This window comes from Bufo bufo, chromosome 5 (assembly GCF_905171765.1).
Source record: "Bufo bufo chromosome 5, aBufBuf1.1, whole genome shotgun sequence".
In the NCBI taxonomy this organism is placed as follows: Eukaryota; Metazoa; Chordata; class Amphibia; order Anura; family Bufonidae; genus Bufo; species Bufo bufo.
The window spans coordinates 47,092,193-47,109,367 of NC_053393.1; the positions used below are offsets into that span (position 1 = coordinate 47,092,193).

General features: G+C 47.2%; 1 protein-coding gene across 1 annotated transcript in view; it reads right to left on the reverse strand.

The window, feature by feature from the left end:
• LOC121001089 (MDM2 binding protein) overlaps window positions 1-17,175 on the reverse strand; it is a 92,970-nt gene that overhangs the window by 15,853 nt on the left and 59,942 nt on the right. The window contains exons 17-19 of the mRNA XM_040431998.1: window positions 12,418-12,513; window positions 10,168-10,425; window positions 9,287-9,524 (exon numbers count right to left, since the gene is read on the reverse strand). Of these exons, the coding sequence (XP_040287932.1) occupies window positions 9,287-9,524; window positions 10,168-10,425; window positions 12,418-12,513 (592 nt within the window). The remainder of the gene's footprint in view (window positions 1-9,286; window positions 9,525-10,167; window positions 10,426-12,417; window positions 12,514-17,175) is intronic.

Sequence of the window (17,175 nt, forward strand, 5' to 3'; positions counted from 1 at the left end):
AAGACGTCCGTGTGCGTTTTGCGGATCCGATCCATCTATCAGTGGATCCGTAAAAATCATGCGGACGTCTGAATAGAGCTTTACAGGGGGGTAATCAATGACAGGGGGGTAATCAATGACAGGGGGGTGATCAGGGAGTCTATATGGGGTGATCAAGGGTGAATAAGGGGTTAATAAGTGACAGGGGGGGGGGGTGTAGTGTAGTGGTGCTTGGTGCAACATATTACTGAGCTACCTGTGTCCTCTGGTGGTCGATCCAAACAAAGGGGACCACCAGAGGACCAGGTAGCAGGTATATTAGACGCTGTTATCAAAACAGCGTCTGATATACCTTTCAGGGGTTAAAAAAAACCACATCTCCAGCCTGCCAGCGAACGATCGCCGCTGGCAGGCTGGAGATCCACTCTCTTACCTTCCGTTCCTGTGAGCGTGCGCGCGTTCACAGGAAATCTCGGCTCACGCGAGATGACGCCAATCGGCGTTAGCGTAGCCTGGGGGAGCCGCCGCGATGACTCCTTTCGGCGCTACAGTTGCGGCAAGTGGTTAAGGTCTACACGACGACATTTGTCGCGCGACATTTTGTTGCACTAATGTCGTGCGACAATTTTTATAATGGCAGACTATGGTGTCGCACTGCGACATGCTGCGACGCGACAGTCGCAGAAAATCCATTTGAGATTGGAAGTCTCCCAAAAGCATGTGGGAAAAGGTGTTATGGTCTGATAAAACCAAGGTTGAACTTTTTGTCCATAATTCCAAAAGATATGTTTGGCACAAAAACAACACTGCGCATCACCAAAAGAACCCCATCCCCACAGTGAAGCATGGTGGTGGCAGCATCATGCCAAGGGGCTGTTCTTCTTCATCTGGAACTGGGGCCTTAGTTAAAGAGGGAATTATGAACAGTTCCAAATACCAGTCAATATTGGCACAAAACCTTCAGGCTTCTGCTAGAAAGCTGAACATGAAGAGGAACTTCATCCTTCAGCATGACAACGACCCAAAGCATACATCTAAATCAACAAAGGAATGGCTTCACCAGGAGAAGATTACAGTTTTGGAATGGCCCAGCCAGAGCCCAGACCTGAATCAGATTGAAAATCTGTGGGGTGATCTGAAGAGGGCTGTGCCCAGGAGATGCCCTCGCAATCTGACAGCTTTGGAGTGTTTTTGCAAAGAGTGGGCAAATCTTGCCAAGTCAAAATGTGCCATGCTGATAGACTCATACCCAAAAAGACTGAGTGCTGTAATAAAATCAAAAGGTGCTTCAACAAAGTATTAGTTTAAGGGTGTGCACACTTATGCAACAATATTATTTTATGGTTATATTTTTTTCTTCCCTCTACCTAAAAGATTTCAGTTTTGTTTTTCAATTGAGTTAGGGTGCATTCACACGTCCATGTGTGTTTTGCGGATCCACAAAACACGGACATCGGCGATGTGCGTTCCGCATTTTGCGGTGCGCACATCACCGGCACTTAATAGAAAATGCCTTTTCTTGTCCGCAATTGCGAACAAGAAAAGGACATGTTCTATAATTTTCTGGATCGGAATTGCGGACCCACAATTCCGGATCCGGGCAGCACATCATGCTGTCCCATAGAAATGAATGGGTCCGCAATTCCGTTCCGCAAAATGCGGAACAAAATTGCGGACGTGTGAATGGACCCTTAACAGGAGTGTGTAGACTTTTTATATCCACTGTAATATTAATATATATATATATATATATATATATATATATATATATATATATATATATATATATATATATATATATATAATTTCCTGTTATCTTTGACTAATAGGGGGGCAGCTGCTTCCTCCTTGATCTCCTGAATCCGTCATCAATAAAGTCAGTCCAAAGTGGGCATTATAAAAGGCTAGTAGGACGCCCTTCTCTGCATTCGCTACGTGTAATGTAGTAATAAGAACTGTTCCTCTGTATTGGAGGAGCTCAGCTACATTGCTTGGTAGGACTATTCCCAACAAGGTATTTTTTTTTTTCTGGACTGTCACAGCATTTTCATGTAAACTACCGTATTTTCCGCTTTATAAGACGCTTTTTTTTAGCAAGAAAAAAAATATCTTGCTGGCAGTCAGGAAGATCCCTGGCAGTACGATATCTTCATTAAATTTTATACCCGGAAGTTTGCGCCGCGCTCCAAAAATGCGGATGCGGACAGCACACTGTGTGCTGCCCACATCCATCCCTGCGCCATTCAAATTAACTCATGGTGGTCCCGAGTGTAGCTCGGGGCTACCGCTGCTTTCAGTGTAATGTGACCGCGATCCACACTCGGGATTACCACTAAGGAGGTTAAAGGGGTTATCCCATCTTAGACAATAGGGGAATATCACTAGGATATACCCCCATTGTCTGATAGGTGCGGGTCCCACATCCTCTACAAGGAGAACGGAGCCGGGGAGAGTTGTGGCTGGAGGACCCCGGGTTTCCCGGGGTCCGTCCACCACCAGACGCAGCTCCCCGTCTTTTTTTCATCAATGGGGCCGACGGAAATAGCCGAGCCAGCGCTCTGCTATTTTCGGCAGCTCCATAGAAATGAATGGAGGGCGGCTGCGCATGCGCCCTCCTCAACTTTCTCTGCTCCGTTCTCCTTGTAGCTGCGGGTCCCAGAGGTGGGACCCGCACCTATCAGACAATGGGGGCATATCCTAGCCATATGCCCCCCCCCCCATTGTCTAAGATGAGATAACCCCTTTAATGACCTGGCAGAGCGCACATTCAGCGCGCTAGCCGATCAGTGAGAGCTGTGCATCTGCACACACTTCTCTCTCTCCCTGCCGACACCTACCTGTGTGATCGCCGGCAGTAGGAGAGCGCATGAGGAGGAAAATCCAACAGCTGCTCTGAAAGGAAAACTCCAAGTACATCTTAAGGACCTTTGATAATGTCATCAATGGGAGGAGCCAAAACAGAAGAACTATACAGCACTAGTGCAGCGAAATGCGAGTTTTTATTTGGCACGCAGGTACATCAGGTGTCCGGGAAGGTTTTAGACTGGATCTCAGCTCTCTATGGCGTACCGTTCCTGAGATATTCCGAAAAACTAAGCAATGGAAAAGACCGAGGAAGGTCGAAACATTGCATCACCTTGCTGTTTTGTGAATAAAACCATCACTGGATTTTCTACAATGTCGAGTGCTGTGGATTTTTTTGTATTTATCCGACGCTGGGACCATTAGCCAAAATCCTCATCTGCTTGCACCACCGCCACCTTTTAAGGTTTGTTATGGTTTTCCCAATTGTTTTTCGGGCTCAGTAGTGCTGCCAAAACTTTGCATATACTAATTATAATTATATAATATAATATAATATAATATAATATATATATATATATAAATATATATATATACACACATATATATACATACACACACACACACACACACACACACACACACATATAGTAGAATTGTGTGGGTGAACAGCAGACAAATACTCAAAAATAATCCAGCAGCGCAAGAAGCATGGCCGGACACAACAGAGCAATGACAGGAGACACATTTATTTGGATTGTTACATTTAATGAGTTGGCCACATGCCCCACTGCTGGTTGTTACAATGGTCAGCAGGAGCTGACAAAAACTATTCCCCCTCCTCCCCACGCTACAATCTAAAAGTTACTGACCTTGACTACCTCAAAGAGGACCTAGAAAATATTATTTTCTAATTTTCCGTTGTCTAAACCTGTCCTGCTTCTTATAGTCCAGTGCATCTTATAAAAGCGAAAAATACGGTACTTACCTTCTGTGTATACATCTATAAAAAGGTATAAAAATATATATCCTGTATTATCGGTCGCTATCCTCCTGCTATCTTGGGCTGGGGGGGGGGGGGGGGGGGAGGGAGATGAAGGGTCTGGCAGAGGAAGCAGGAGGAGCAAGGGTGCACACAGTAGCGTGGGCCCACCCTCAGTGCACTTCACTGCTCATTTATACATGGATTAAAAGTAAGTTTTCTCCAGAAGGATGTAACTCAACGCTAAGTAAAAGGTATCATTACATTCAGCTGAGCTGGCCCTACAAGACAGTGTGGTTTATCATAGAACTGCTGGTGACAGATCCCTTTAAAGGGACACTGACAGGCCTTCTGAGCATAATTAGCTCTTTATATGCCCCCCTAGGTCTTATAATAAGTTCCCAATTCATATAAGTATTATCCCTGTGCGCATTATAAAACGTTAAAAATAATCTTTATAATCACCTCTCCTTTCTGTCCAAGGGGCGTTCTTTGTGGCGCATTTATGCCCAGCCGCGTCCCAACTGCCGGGTCCTTAGACATGCCCATCTCATTAGTATTCACTTGGCGCAATGTGATCCCGGCGAGCGAGGGTGCCGGGCGCATGCGCATGATCTCCGAATGTCGGGGACTGAGAAATACCGCCCAGCGAAGTGAATACTAATGAGATGGGCGTGTCTAAGGACCCGGCAGTTGGGACGCGGCTGGGCACAAATGCGCCACAAAGAACGCCCCTTGGGCAGAAAGGAGAGGTGATTATAAAGATTATTTTTAACGTTTTATAATGCGCACAGGGATAATACTTATATGAATTGGGAACTTATTATAAGACCTAGGGGGGCATATAAAGAGCTAACTATGCTCAGAAGGCCTGTCAGTGTCCCTTTAAAGGAATAATTAATTATAAAAAATGTTAAAAGTCCACACAAAAAAAAAAAAAAAAGCAATTTAGTACAAATTACAATTTCCTTGAGATTGAGAAATTCAACAGGATATGTAAAACGGTATATTAAAAAAAATTACCAAAAAGAACCCCCCAAAAAATGGATGTTTACTTTATTAGCGCCAGAAAGTTAAATATACTACCAAAATCATTTACATGTACCGCTAAACAAAAATTGGATTTTTGTACTCCCCATAAAATCCATTTCTCATTGGGGGACACAGCACCATGGGTATACGTCCAGCTACCACTAGGTGACACTAGATATCAAAAAGTGGGCTATACCCTCTCCACAGACACTAGGCTAATCAGTTTGTACCAATAGCAGTAGGAGAGAGAAACAAAAGCAAAGAACCAACATGTCCTGGACTGGGGGAGGAAAGAAGAGCAGCTGGTGACAGAAAGAGAATGAAAACAAAGGGTGGGATCTGTGTCCCCCAATGAATTGTTAATGGGGGACAAATTTTATCGTTAATGTCATTGGGGGACACAGCACCATGGGACATCCCAAAGCAGTCCCCGAGGTTGGGAAGGAAATCTCATGCAAAAAGTTGGGTGCAACGGTGCAGGAGAACCATGTGACCCAACAGGACCAGGAGAGGCCATAGCATGAAATGATAGAAAACTAAGGAAGTGAGCCGAGAGGCTCCAGGACCAGGAAGAGTCCAAAGAAAAAAAAATTATGGGAGACCGCCAGGATCCCAAGGACAAGTGCCTGGGAAAAAAAGGCCATATGCAAGCAGGGAACAAGGGGAAACACCCAGCTCCACCCAAGGTGGGAAAAAATAAGAAGCTAGAGAATAGGGAGCAGGGCTAGATGTCCTGCGCAAGAACCAAGAGTTGAACAAGTGTGCACTAGAGAGCCAGAGGAAGGATCTGGAAGAGCCAGGGCTCCTCCAGAATACACAGTAGAGCATAACTGGAAGGCGTCTGTTGGTAATGACCTAGCGCTCTGCATATAGAAGGATGCTGCAGGAGGAGGTTCTCTAAGAGGACAGACCCAACAAGAAAAATTAGACTGAGGGGACCAGGCGGGAGAGAAAACTGAACCTAAAAAAAAACTTCCGGGAGACAAGCTCAAGGAAGACCCAGTGGACCGACACGCGGCAAAAGGAAGGCGATACCATAAGGCCTGGAAGCAAAGGAACCCGGTCCTGCAGAATTTAAAAAGCCTCTGGAGCGGCAGGGACGGTGAAGTAGGACCTGCTGTGATATAGAAGCAGGCGATTGTCCGACAAGGAACTTCTTCGCGCTAATAGAAAGCTCTGCACCTCTTTCTCTTCCCTCTCCCCTTCCTCCTTGATGGGTGCTAGGCAGTCCTGTGGCCCCTCTTCATGCAGAGTGATGGTACCATCCCCAGACTCTGTATCTATCACTCTGTTCTGGTTCTAGTATGCATCTGGCACCCATTACCGTCGTCCTCGGCTGTGTACTTGTACTATCTCAAGGCGCTGTATCTGACAAACCATCCTGGTTGTAGTATGTAACTGGCAACCATATGTAGAGTTGCAATTTTTTGATCCAGGATATGGCTGGCCTGTTCAGATCCGACAGCGGTGCAGTACCTCCTGAACCAGGCCCTCTGAGTGCCCCAAGTCTTCTCATTGCCCCCTGTACTAGGCATGATTTTTACTTATTGCTTGACGCACTATTTAACAGGACTTCTCAGTCCTGTTATGCACCAGACAACCACACTCCCTCCGCCATGGGCAGGTTGTTGGCTATCATGCTCGGTTTGTTCTTTGTCAACCCTATAAAAGTACTGCTGTATTCTGCACAGCCGCGTTACCTCATTTAATGGATGGAGTGCTCGCATTGTTGTTACTGCCTCTCTGCTTTGTTTTCGCAGAGTTACATGGCCCAGTCCTGGCAGAGTACCTGGATCACCACTGGATGCTCTATCCTGCAGGGATACGCAGCATTGTGCTTCCGGAAGTACGTCACACAGTGTGCGCCGACCCGGAAGTAGCCGCTCTGGTCCCATAGAAAGGCTGTGTGTCAGAGCCTTCATTCAAGGATGACCAAGAGCCGTTTGCTCCTCCAGTGTCCGTCCAGAGTGGAGATAGAGCTGAGCTTCCTGCGGGTCAGAGCTTTCCCCGAAAGTTACCCCGCCAAGAACTGCCGCAAGATACGGAGGGCCCCTGGAGCACCTCCATATCCTAGGGTCCTGTCAGCACGCCGTTGCAGTGCGATGGACCCCGGCAGTATACCGCCAGCTCTCTAGGGCCTCCCTAGGAACACTAGACCGACGGTAAGGAACCTGAAAAAGAAACTGTAGGTCTCCCACTCCAGGGACAGGAAACCACGGATGGGGTAGAGAGGCGCCACCTTTTTATTCTGTAGGTTTCCTGTCCCTGGGGGTGGATCCCTCTCTCTTTGTGGTGCTGTCGTGGGGAGGGGAAAAAGGGCAATGCAGGACCCGTATGGGCCACAGATTGTACCAATAGAGCACAGCACTTGAAGATACTACAAATACTCTGCCTGAGAATAGGAGTAATCTGGCTGCATGATGCACACTAATGGGAGTGGAGACATAGCTACAGCATCTGGAACTGGTATAAATACTCCGCTTGATAAAGGAGTTCTATGACTGCGTGATGCACACTAGAACCAGACAGGTGTATTTGCTACAGCGTCTGGAGAAGTAATACGGTGGCCTGGAACTCTCTCCGACTAGGAGGGTGTGTTGAATATAGCCCCCTGGAAATAGTGAAATTACTCCAGCTGAAAAGGAGATAGATTGGAACCAGGAAAGTCTGCCAGATACAGCATTTGGCAGTGGTACGAGTACCCCCCTGTGAAGGGGAAGGAGTACGTACCTGGGACACCACATAGGTGTGCCAGCGTGCTGAACATGGTGGCGGGTAAAGCACCACCTACTGGAGAGGCAGCAAGCTGACTTACCTGTGTGGATAATTACCTGTGCAACCAGGGGAGTGCCATCTGAAAATCCACTAAAGGGGGTACCAACCCTGGGGAGGAGAGGTTCCTCAGCAGACATTTGTCTTTGACCACCTAAGAGATTCTGTATGGTGGAAGACCGCCTGATGCTCTGTTCCGAGTCAGACTCTGTGCAGAGGAGTCCCCCGATGAGGCAGGAGAAACCCGAGGCGTTTCCCCCAGTGCTAGTCCCGTCCTGGGAGGAAACCAGGGGAGAAAATGATGGGAGACCCTAGGCCGCTACTGGACTCTGCCCCCTGATATGGACCAAAGCAGGAAGCAAAGGACTCCCAAGGGGGGCCTATGCTGCCGCATGAGGGCACTGATTTTTGTCCTGGAAGTGACCCGAGGACACAGAGGAGGAGCAGGACCTAGTTGAGACAACCCGAGGTCGATTACGGGATTCTGGTGTCTGAGCGTGAGCATACCCCGTTAGCAGAGGAGTCCCTGGGGAAGCAGAGGCAGCCACATTTGGACAGGCAAGTGGTCCAGCAACTCCAACATAGATTGGGAGGGTAGGGCTAGATTCCCTATGGCCTGGGACAGAGAAGGGACCCATTCAGGAGGGGCCTACGCAGAAGGGGGGGGGGGGCAGGCACTGCGCACAAACAGGGTCAGGCTGACCACATGGCGACTTTCTACAGCAACTGGCGCACGAAAAATACGTGGCGACCCCGAAGGTGGGCTGTGAATGGGGGACTTCTCAGCATTGCCAGCCTGGAAGCCGGAAAAAAAGAAAAACAGTCAGCCGGAGGCTGTCCTACCGGACCCCAGGTGCCGTCTCCATGCAGGGGTGCTGTGTCACCGAAGGGGTGCTGCAGCAGCCGCAGAAGCGTGCAGGAAAGCTGTATGCGATGATCCTTGATGCTGGCAAGATGGAGGCCCTAAAGCCGGAGTTAAGTGAAAACTCCGCCCACAGGGCTAAAGCCCGCGCTTGAATGAGATAGGGGGAAGGAAACCCCTCCCAAAAGCCAAGAGGAGCGGGGAGGGGCCAGGAAAAAAAAGCCTGGGAAGCCAGAAGGGGGTGGGAGAGGATGCAGCCTAGTCAAGGTAAAGGCCAGGGCCTCGATTAATGGAGCAGCCAGAGAAAGTCAGCCATCAGCGGGACGGAACCACGGGAAGCCGAGGGCCCTCCAGAAAGAAAAAACAGGCGTGGGGGGCTCCTGAGGAGGAGAGACGCTCAGGGAGGGGGGAAAAAACGGGGCAAAAGGCGCACCTGGGACCTGAGGCCAGAGAAGATGCGGCCTAGTCCCGGCAGAAGCCAGGGACTAAGGTAGAAGGGAAGGCCGGTGAGGGGCATGGCGCAATAAAAAATTGAGAGGAGAAGTAAAGGAGAGAAAAATATTTTTCTCTATACATATATGTATTCCAGGAGATCGTCAATCTTGTGCTCCTTACTCCCGCAAACCTCTCTCTGGCTGCAGAAAGAGCTGACCCCACTACTCTATTCGCGATAAGATTTTCTACAAGACAATCCTTTGGCCTGACCAACAAAAAAGATATAAAGCTGTATGACAATTACCTTTGGATCGCTGGTGCAGTTAATCTTCTGACCATTTACAAAGCTATAAAAGCTATAAATAAAAAGAACATTCAAAAGTTACCATATCAACCAAGCACGGCCAACCAGGGGGTCTTACCCGATTGTGTTTCTGAGACCTGGACTCCTTGACCTCTGTATTAGGATTCGTACTTTGCTGTGGCTGGGTCGAATTGCTGCTTAAAGATGTGCCCCGATCTCTGGAGGTCGGTCTGACTGAGGAGGACATTGGCGCTACCCTTTCTGATCGAGGCCTGCTCACTTTGGTGCTTGCATTAGGGCCACTGCTTTCACTAGCAATGGACAGCAGAGAGTCCGAGCTTTCAGATTTAGCGAGCCTGGAGTTAAGACAAACATAAAATGCATCAACACTCACAACTAGCTTCACATTAATGGTAAGTGCCCGTGCATGCGCTGCCAGCTGTGTGCCACTCCTCATTCTAGAGATCAGGGGGTCAGCTCAAGCACGGCACCAGACATATAGTGGCTGTGCTCGGTACAGCAGCCCCAGCCCATTCACTTGAATGGGCCTGAACTGCGCCTAGGTCATGTGACTGATGAATGTGACATCACTGCCCTAGGAAGAGGCTCGGTGCTCACCAGAGAGTTGCGGCCTCTTCAAATAGTTGATTGGCGGGGTCGGTGGCAGGCGGACACCCACCAAATGTTGATGACCTACCCGGAAGATAGGTCATCAATATTTTAGAGCTCATACACATGAATGTATTTTGTTGGACCGTATTCGATCACTTCAGTGAATTATAGAACATGTCCCATTATTGTCCGCATTATGGACAAGGATAGGACCCGTTCTATGGACGTTCCGTTACACAAAATGCGGAATGCACACGGGCGAGATCCCCGTTTTGCAGACCACAAGACAGGCAATGGTCGTGTGCATGAGCCCTAACTCGTGGAAAACCCCATGAAATACTATGGATAATCTAAAATACTAGTAAAATAAATAAATAAAAACTGCACCTTTTGCTTGCAATTAACCCATCTAAGTCCCGGGAACGGCGCTTCAGCCTCAGGGGGTCAGCGCCTTGCAAGGATTCTCCATCTGGAACACTTCCTGGCTCAGAGAGAACCGCAGGAGATGGAAGAGGGCTCAGGGCAAAAGGGATAGGACAGCACTCTCGTGTGCAGGTCGTCTGGGTTTCATAGCGAATCAGACGAGACTGAAGCTCTGAAAATCCTACGTCCCGATCCAGAGCTTTCCTGTTATCAAGGCAATATCTGAAAGGGAGGAAAAGAAACGGTTACAAAGAAGCTCCACAGTCTTTATTTCTCCCATTGTGTACGGTTATTTTGGTATATGACATGACCTAGTCAGGGTCACTATGTCGGGGGCAGGGCATTGTATGATAGGGGGTGCTTTGTTTTTTTTTTATTTTAGACCTTTTGAGAAACTTGACTGTTTGCCTATTTTCTCAGTTTATTTTATTGAGCTATTCCTGCATAACTGGAAGGTAGCAGAAAAACAGCCCTGACAAGTGACCATCGTCTCTGCCGCAGACATGCCAGCGGCACTTATGTGACCTGTCACAGTGATCACAGGGCCCAATGTCACCGTGTCCCCACTGCACATTAATCACATGAGTGCTGTGTCTGGAGAGATCAGGGCGAAAAAAAACTGCAAATACGGTTTCTGCCTCCTCTTCGCACAGCCTGGTCATCTATCCGCCGAGCTCCTCACCCACAGACTCAATCTAGGCCATTAATGACCGCTGTAAAAAGACTTCGTAGCGGCGATTATGGGGTTTAAGGTGCTGGATATGCCCAATTATTGGGGATCTGAACGGCAGGACCCCCACGACCTTTAGAACAAATCAGTTGGTGTGTTTTATTAGTGCTGCAGCCTTAATACTAGTGATCTGTGGGGTTCCTACTGACACCCCATAACATATTCAGGGGAAAATCCATTAAAAAGGGGCATGTTAAATGGATACGGCTATGCACAGTAAAATAGAAGGACTGGAACATGACATACCGCAAGCCTTTAAAGGGACGCTTACATGTAGATTAAAAAAAAACTAAGACAATGACATACTAAAGGGGTTGTCTGCTTTCCTGACCAAAATGAACAACCCTTGGGATGAGCCTGCAATAAACCACCTAGCAGATCCCACGCCGCCAATCCAGTTCCCCAGCCTGGCTCCATGTACCTGGCTGCAGCGGTGACGTCACACGACTGCTGCAGCCAATCACTGAAACCGGAGAACCCCTTTAACAGGGGGTTCTGTAAATGTAAATATTCTATGTTTTTTTCGATTTACAAAAAAACAGGTGGATGGTTTTTTGGATATAATTTTTTGAAGTCACTATAGGTATTCCCCTTCCTGTCCTGGCCCTTTAGCACAGCAATTAACTTGGCTTGACTTCCTCAGATGTGATGAGCCCCTTCCGCTCTCTGGCCGCAGTGATGGTCTGACTAATGCGGATAAGCGCAAGGCTCTTCTGTGGGCATCTATGACTAGGATTATCATGGAACAATACAGCTGTCATGCCAGGGATGCCCAACCTGCAGCTGTTGCAAAACTACAACTCCCGGCATGCCTGGGCAACCTACAGCTATTAAGGCATGCTGGGAGTTGTAGTTTTGCAACAGCTGGAGGGCCGCAGGTTGGGCATGCCTGTGTTATACCAATTCTAAATCTACTGTTATGAAGATTACCCATCAGATCTCCCCTTACAACAGATTACCCATCTATATAGGAGGGTTTATGCAAAATGCTACAGAAGGACAGGGTACAGCATATAATCTTCAATGGTATGGTACTGGAAAAAACAGCAACAATTCTACAAAGAAAATGGTCATCTATAGCGGAAGTGTCTTTAGTAAACAGGGCCGATTTGCAATATCAGATTTAGCTTATGGATCAGGGAGATGCTGTTTTTAAAGGGGGTCGTCAGATTACTTAAATTCTGGACAACGACTGCTGGATTGTAATGGATTGGTCGTAACCATGGAACAGAGAGGCGTATAATGTGATGGAAAAATGAATCCAGCCAGTAAAAGAGGCAATATGGAGAATCACAATACATTAGTAAGTGCCTTGTATTCACTTTCTCTACATGATAAATGCCAAGTGCTGAAGTAACAACCCCTTTAAGTAATTCTCGGACAGTGATAAGGGTCTCCCATAGGACTGGATTGATTTGGGGGGGGGGGGGGCAGCTCTGGGTGACATCAAATGTGGAAATGACACACATGTGCGGAGAACTTACTCGAGTCCATGGTAATGACAGGCTGACGCTTTGTCAAAAGGCAGAGCTCTCAGTTTCCGAGGGGTAAGTTCTGGAGTTAACAGGAAAGTGTTCTCACTGGAAGAGAGAATGAGGAGCATGAGATGTACTGATTGGTGTTCAGAAGAAATGTCTACAACGATTTGTATAATTTGCATGGACCATAAAGAAGCGCCCCCCCCCCCCCCCCCCCCTCCTATTTGTTAAAAGGTCTTGTCTGCTTTGCAAAATCATTTTTGGATGGGTTTCCTAAAAAACAAGTTAACATGGAGTCCGGCTGCCAAAACCCACAGCGATCGATCAGCTGTAACCGGTCAGCAAGTGCTGGCTTCCTGCAGGGCCACAGACTGGGACCGCCAGAGGTTAGGGCTGCTCTCCACTATGGCTAATAGATAGAGTCTTAAAGGGCTTGTCCTCAGGATAAGCCATCAATATCAGATCAGCAGGGGTCCGACACCCTCTGTCCATTGTTACTGTAGTGCTGCTCTCAGTCCTGCAGTTACCAGCTCCATCCACTACTCAATGGATGGATCGGTGTAAAAATCGGCGGCGGTGTAGGGTGTTGCGCCCCCACCATTCTGAGGAAAGGCCATCAATCTCAAAATCCTGGACAACCCCCTTTAAAGGAGGGACTCCCTTCTATTCACCCAGAATTCCCCAACATTGCAAATCATGATTTCTAAATTGGACAACCCCTTTATATGTCTACAGACTGGACTTCAAAGAAGACGATTAATATATATTATATACAATACACACACAAAAAGTGAATGAGATACTACAAGTATTACAATGTATTGGCTTCGATGAGCAGATATTATTTCTAATAACTTCATAAATTAATCTGTACTGTAAAAAACCATTTCCCGAACTCAGGTTCGGTTCCAAGGTACCACTTTGGCTCATCAGAGCCAATACATTCTAATACTGTACGGAGCTCCTGCTCCGTACAGTATTAGAACAACGTTCTATGCGAATTTACTTCGGATGTTTCATTTCAACAGGTCCGCAAAAAAAATGGAAGGTACACCGTGTGTCCGGAATTCCGTTCCGCAAGCAAATAGAACATGTCCTATTTTTGTCGTATTACGGACAAGGATAGTACTGTTCTATTAGGGGCCAGCTGTTCCGTTCTGCAAAATACAAAATGCACACGGCCGTCATCCGTATTTTTTGCAGACCGGCATGCAACTTCTCTGCAGGATATATGACAGACCAGGTTCTATAGGGTTCATGCACATGAACGTATCCGTTTTGTGGTCTGCAAATCGCAGATCCACAGAACACAGATACTGACAGAGTGCATGCCGCCAATTTTTTATTTTTTTTACTCCCTTTTTTGTCTGGAAAAAGGGACAAGAATAGAACAGCTCTATCGGGGGCCGAGGAACGGACATATGGAGAGCACACATTGTGCTGTCCACATATTTTGCGGCCCTATTGAAATGAACGGGTCCGCATCCGATCAGCAAAAGAATGCAGATTGGCTACAGGCCGAGCATACAGCCGTGTGCCATGGGAAGAAGAAAAAAAGAAGAGGAATAGAGGCAATTAAGTTATTATCTATACTGTAGAGAAGACCCACACCAATGAGATACATGCAAAATACGTTCATAATATCATTCTCTCATTTTTATTCTACTCGAAATTGCAAACCAAAATAATAAAAAATTATATATATATATATATATATATATATATATATATATATATATATATATATTTTAATCTTGAAAAAAAAAATGTTTTCCCGTATATAAAAACACTACTCACAAAAAGTTAGGGAATATTTGGTTTTCGGGTGAAATTTATGGAAAATGTAAAAAGTTCGGGCATTTAAGCAGAAGCAGCAATAGTGATTTCCTCATCTCAAACTATTTATTGAAACAAAAACCACACCACTGGTGGTTATACCGCCACAAAAATGTCAGTGTCTCAAAGACTTCTATTGTGGCCGTGAGCATCAATTACAGCTTGAGAACGACGTCTCATACCGTTTACAAGTGACTTATTGTCTGCTGAGGCATGGCATCCCACTCTTCTTGACGGGCGGCCCACAGGTCATTGAGGTTCTGGGGTACAGAGTTACGAGCCTCTACACTGTGACTCAGCTGATCCCATAGGTTTTCTATAGGATTCAGGTCTGGAGATGGTGCAGGCCACTCCATTTGAGGTCCACCAGTCTCCAGCAGCCGTTCCCTAATGATGCGACCTCAATGAGTTGGCGCATTGTCGTCTGTGAAATTAGGCCTGTGTTGTTCATGCAGAGGCACAATGACTGGATTAATTATGTTCTTTAACTAGTATGGGCTTGTCACTGGACCATTCACAAAGTGTAGGGCAGTTCTGTATTGACGAGACACACCGGCCCCCACTAACACCACCAAAGGCTCGTCTGGTGACAGCAGTAGCTGATGCATAGCGCTCTCCTTGACATCTCCAACATCGTTGGTGGCCATCATTTCTGCTCAGCCTGAATCGACTTTCATCAGTGAACAGCACTGAGGCCCACTGGTCCCTCGTCCAGCGTAGATGCTCCCCAGCCCATGCAGGACAATGACGCCTGTGGTCAGGTACCCTTCTACCGGTACCGGATACTTAATTCTTTCAGTCTAAGTGGCTTCTTTAGTATAAAGTATTTTTAATTTTTTTTAATATTCTATACAACTCCTTTAAATGTGATTTAGAGAGGCGTTGTCACTTCCCCCAAACTGAAGCAAAGGGGGACATCTATGTCCTGGCCTCAAAAGGCCTGACAAAATCATCCTGGGTTAGGCTCCATCACTGTAGATTCTCATCCCTCTATGTGGATGTAGGATTGAACCCGACAAAGGACAACGGTTGGTGAAGGACAAAAGACCTTCATAGTAAAATAAATCTAGTGTCAAGCGTGTTCTAGCGCAGAAGTGGCTGCCACCCTGCTCGCTGTGTGACATAAGGGACTGTAATGTATTGTCCGCTGCCCTCTGTTCCACCACTTATTATGCCTGACCTGCTCCTATACACCAAGTGTTTCCCGGGAGGTTCATACAGAGGTCAGCGTGTAAGTTCACATCCCACAGGCTGCCCGCCCGCCCCTGCGCACATCCCACAGGCTGCCCGCCCGCCCCTGCGCACATCCCACAGGCTGCCCGCCCGCCCCTGCGCACATCCCACAGGCTGCCCGCCCGCCCCTGCGCACATCCCACAGCCTCTCACGTGAACTAGAACAAGATTATCAGAGTGGAAATTAAACCATGGACGTGGCTTCCAAGCAAAGACAAAGGTCATAGAGTGAGGGCCGAGTCTCCCAAGATTTAAGGGGGTGGTCATATAGCATCTGAAGGACTGGACCAGTGAATGAAAACGTGGTTGGGGTTGCATTCATGAAACACAAAGTGGGGGAGGTCTTTTATCACTGCCGTACACCAAAAAACTGGGGTAAAAATGTGACAAACCGTGGGTTTACAAAATCTTTAATGCCACTTTCACAAACCTTTTATTCCGCCCTCGTTAGTTCCCAAAAATGGGGCGAGGGCAATAGGTGGGTTTATCATTTACACCAGTTCTTTGGTGCCAAATGGTGCCTGGAATCCACACCAGCTACAAGGTGCGCAGACGTCACACTTATAGGGGTTGCGTCATCTCAGATATTGAGTCCACCGTAGAAAACACTGGCCTTAAAAATTTACATCACCCTTGAAGGAGCTTTACATCCTGGAGGTTATAGGTTTTTTTGATAATCCATCATGCCTGCCACGACTGCTTTAGCAAATGAAATGAAATAAGTCAATGAAATAAGTCCGTAGTAACGCAATCGTGGTTTTAGTCCGCATCCGATCCGCATTTCATTTCAATGGGGCCGCAAAAGACGCGGACAACACACAGGTCCGTTCCGCTGCCCCGCAACAAAAAAAAGAACATGACCCATTCTTGGCCGTTTTACAGGCAAGAATAGGCAGTTCTAACAGAGGGAAGGACCATAGCGATCTGCAAAATGCGGAACGCCACATTGCCGGCATCTGCGTTTTGTGGATCCACACTTTGCAGACCGCAAAAATGGCTATGGCTGTGTGCATAAGGCCTCAACTCTGCCATCCCTTTGTTATTCCTACTGGAAACATATTTATAAACTGAAAACTGAACTATGACTCACTCCTGTGTAGAACTGAAAAGGGTCAAAGTTGGAAACTAGAACAACTGGACAGATTCCACAGCGACACCTAGTGTCCGTACTGAAGCACTGCAGGAATGGTAATTGTGCCTGGCAGGTGACAAGGGTGCATGGGACAAATTAGGCCTCATGCACACGACCGTTGTTGTGTTCCGTGTCCGTTGTTCCATTTGGCGTGATTTTCTGCGGACCCATTGACTTTCAATGGGTCCGTTGAAAACTCGGATACTGCACCGTTTGTCATCCGCGTCCGTGATCCGTGTTTCCAGTCCATCAAAAAAATATGACCTGTCCTATTTTTTTCACGGACAACGGTTCGCGGACTCATTCAAGTCAAAGGGTCCGTGAAAAAACACGGAGGCACACAAGATTGTCATCCGCGTCCGTGATCCGTGACCGTTTTTTTTTCCTATCATTTGCAAGGCAAACTTGACTTAGATTTTTTTTTCACTTTTCATGTCTGGTGATCCTCCAAAAATCAAGGAAGACACACGGAAACAAAAAGGGACACTGATCACGGAACCCCGTTTTGCGGACCGTGAAAAAATACTGTCGTGTGCATGAGGCCTAAATGGTTTGGGATGACG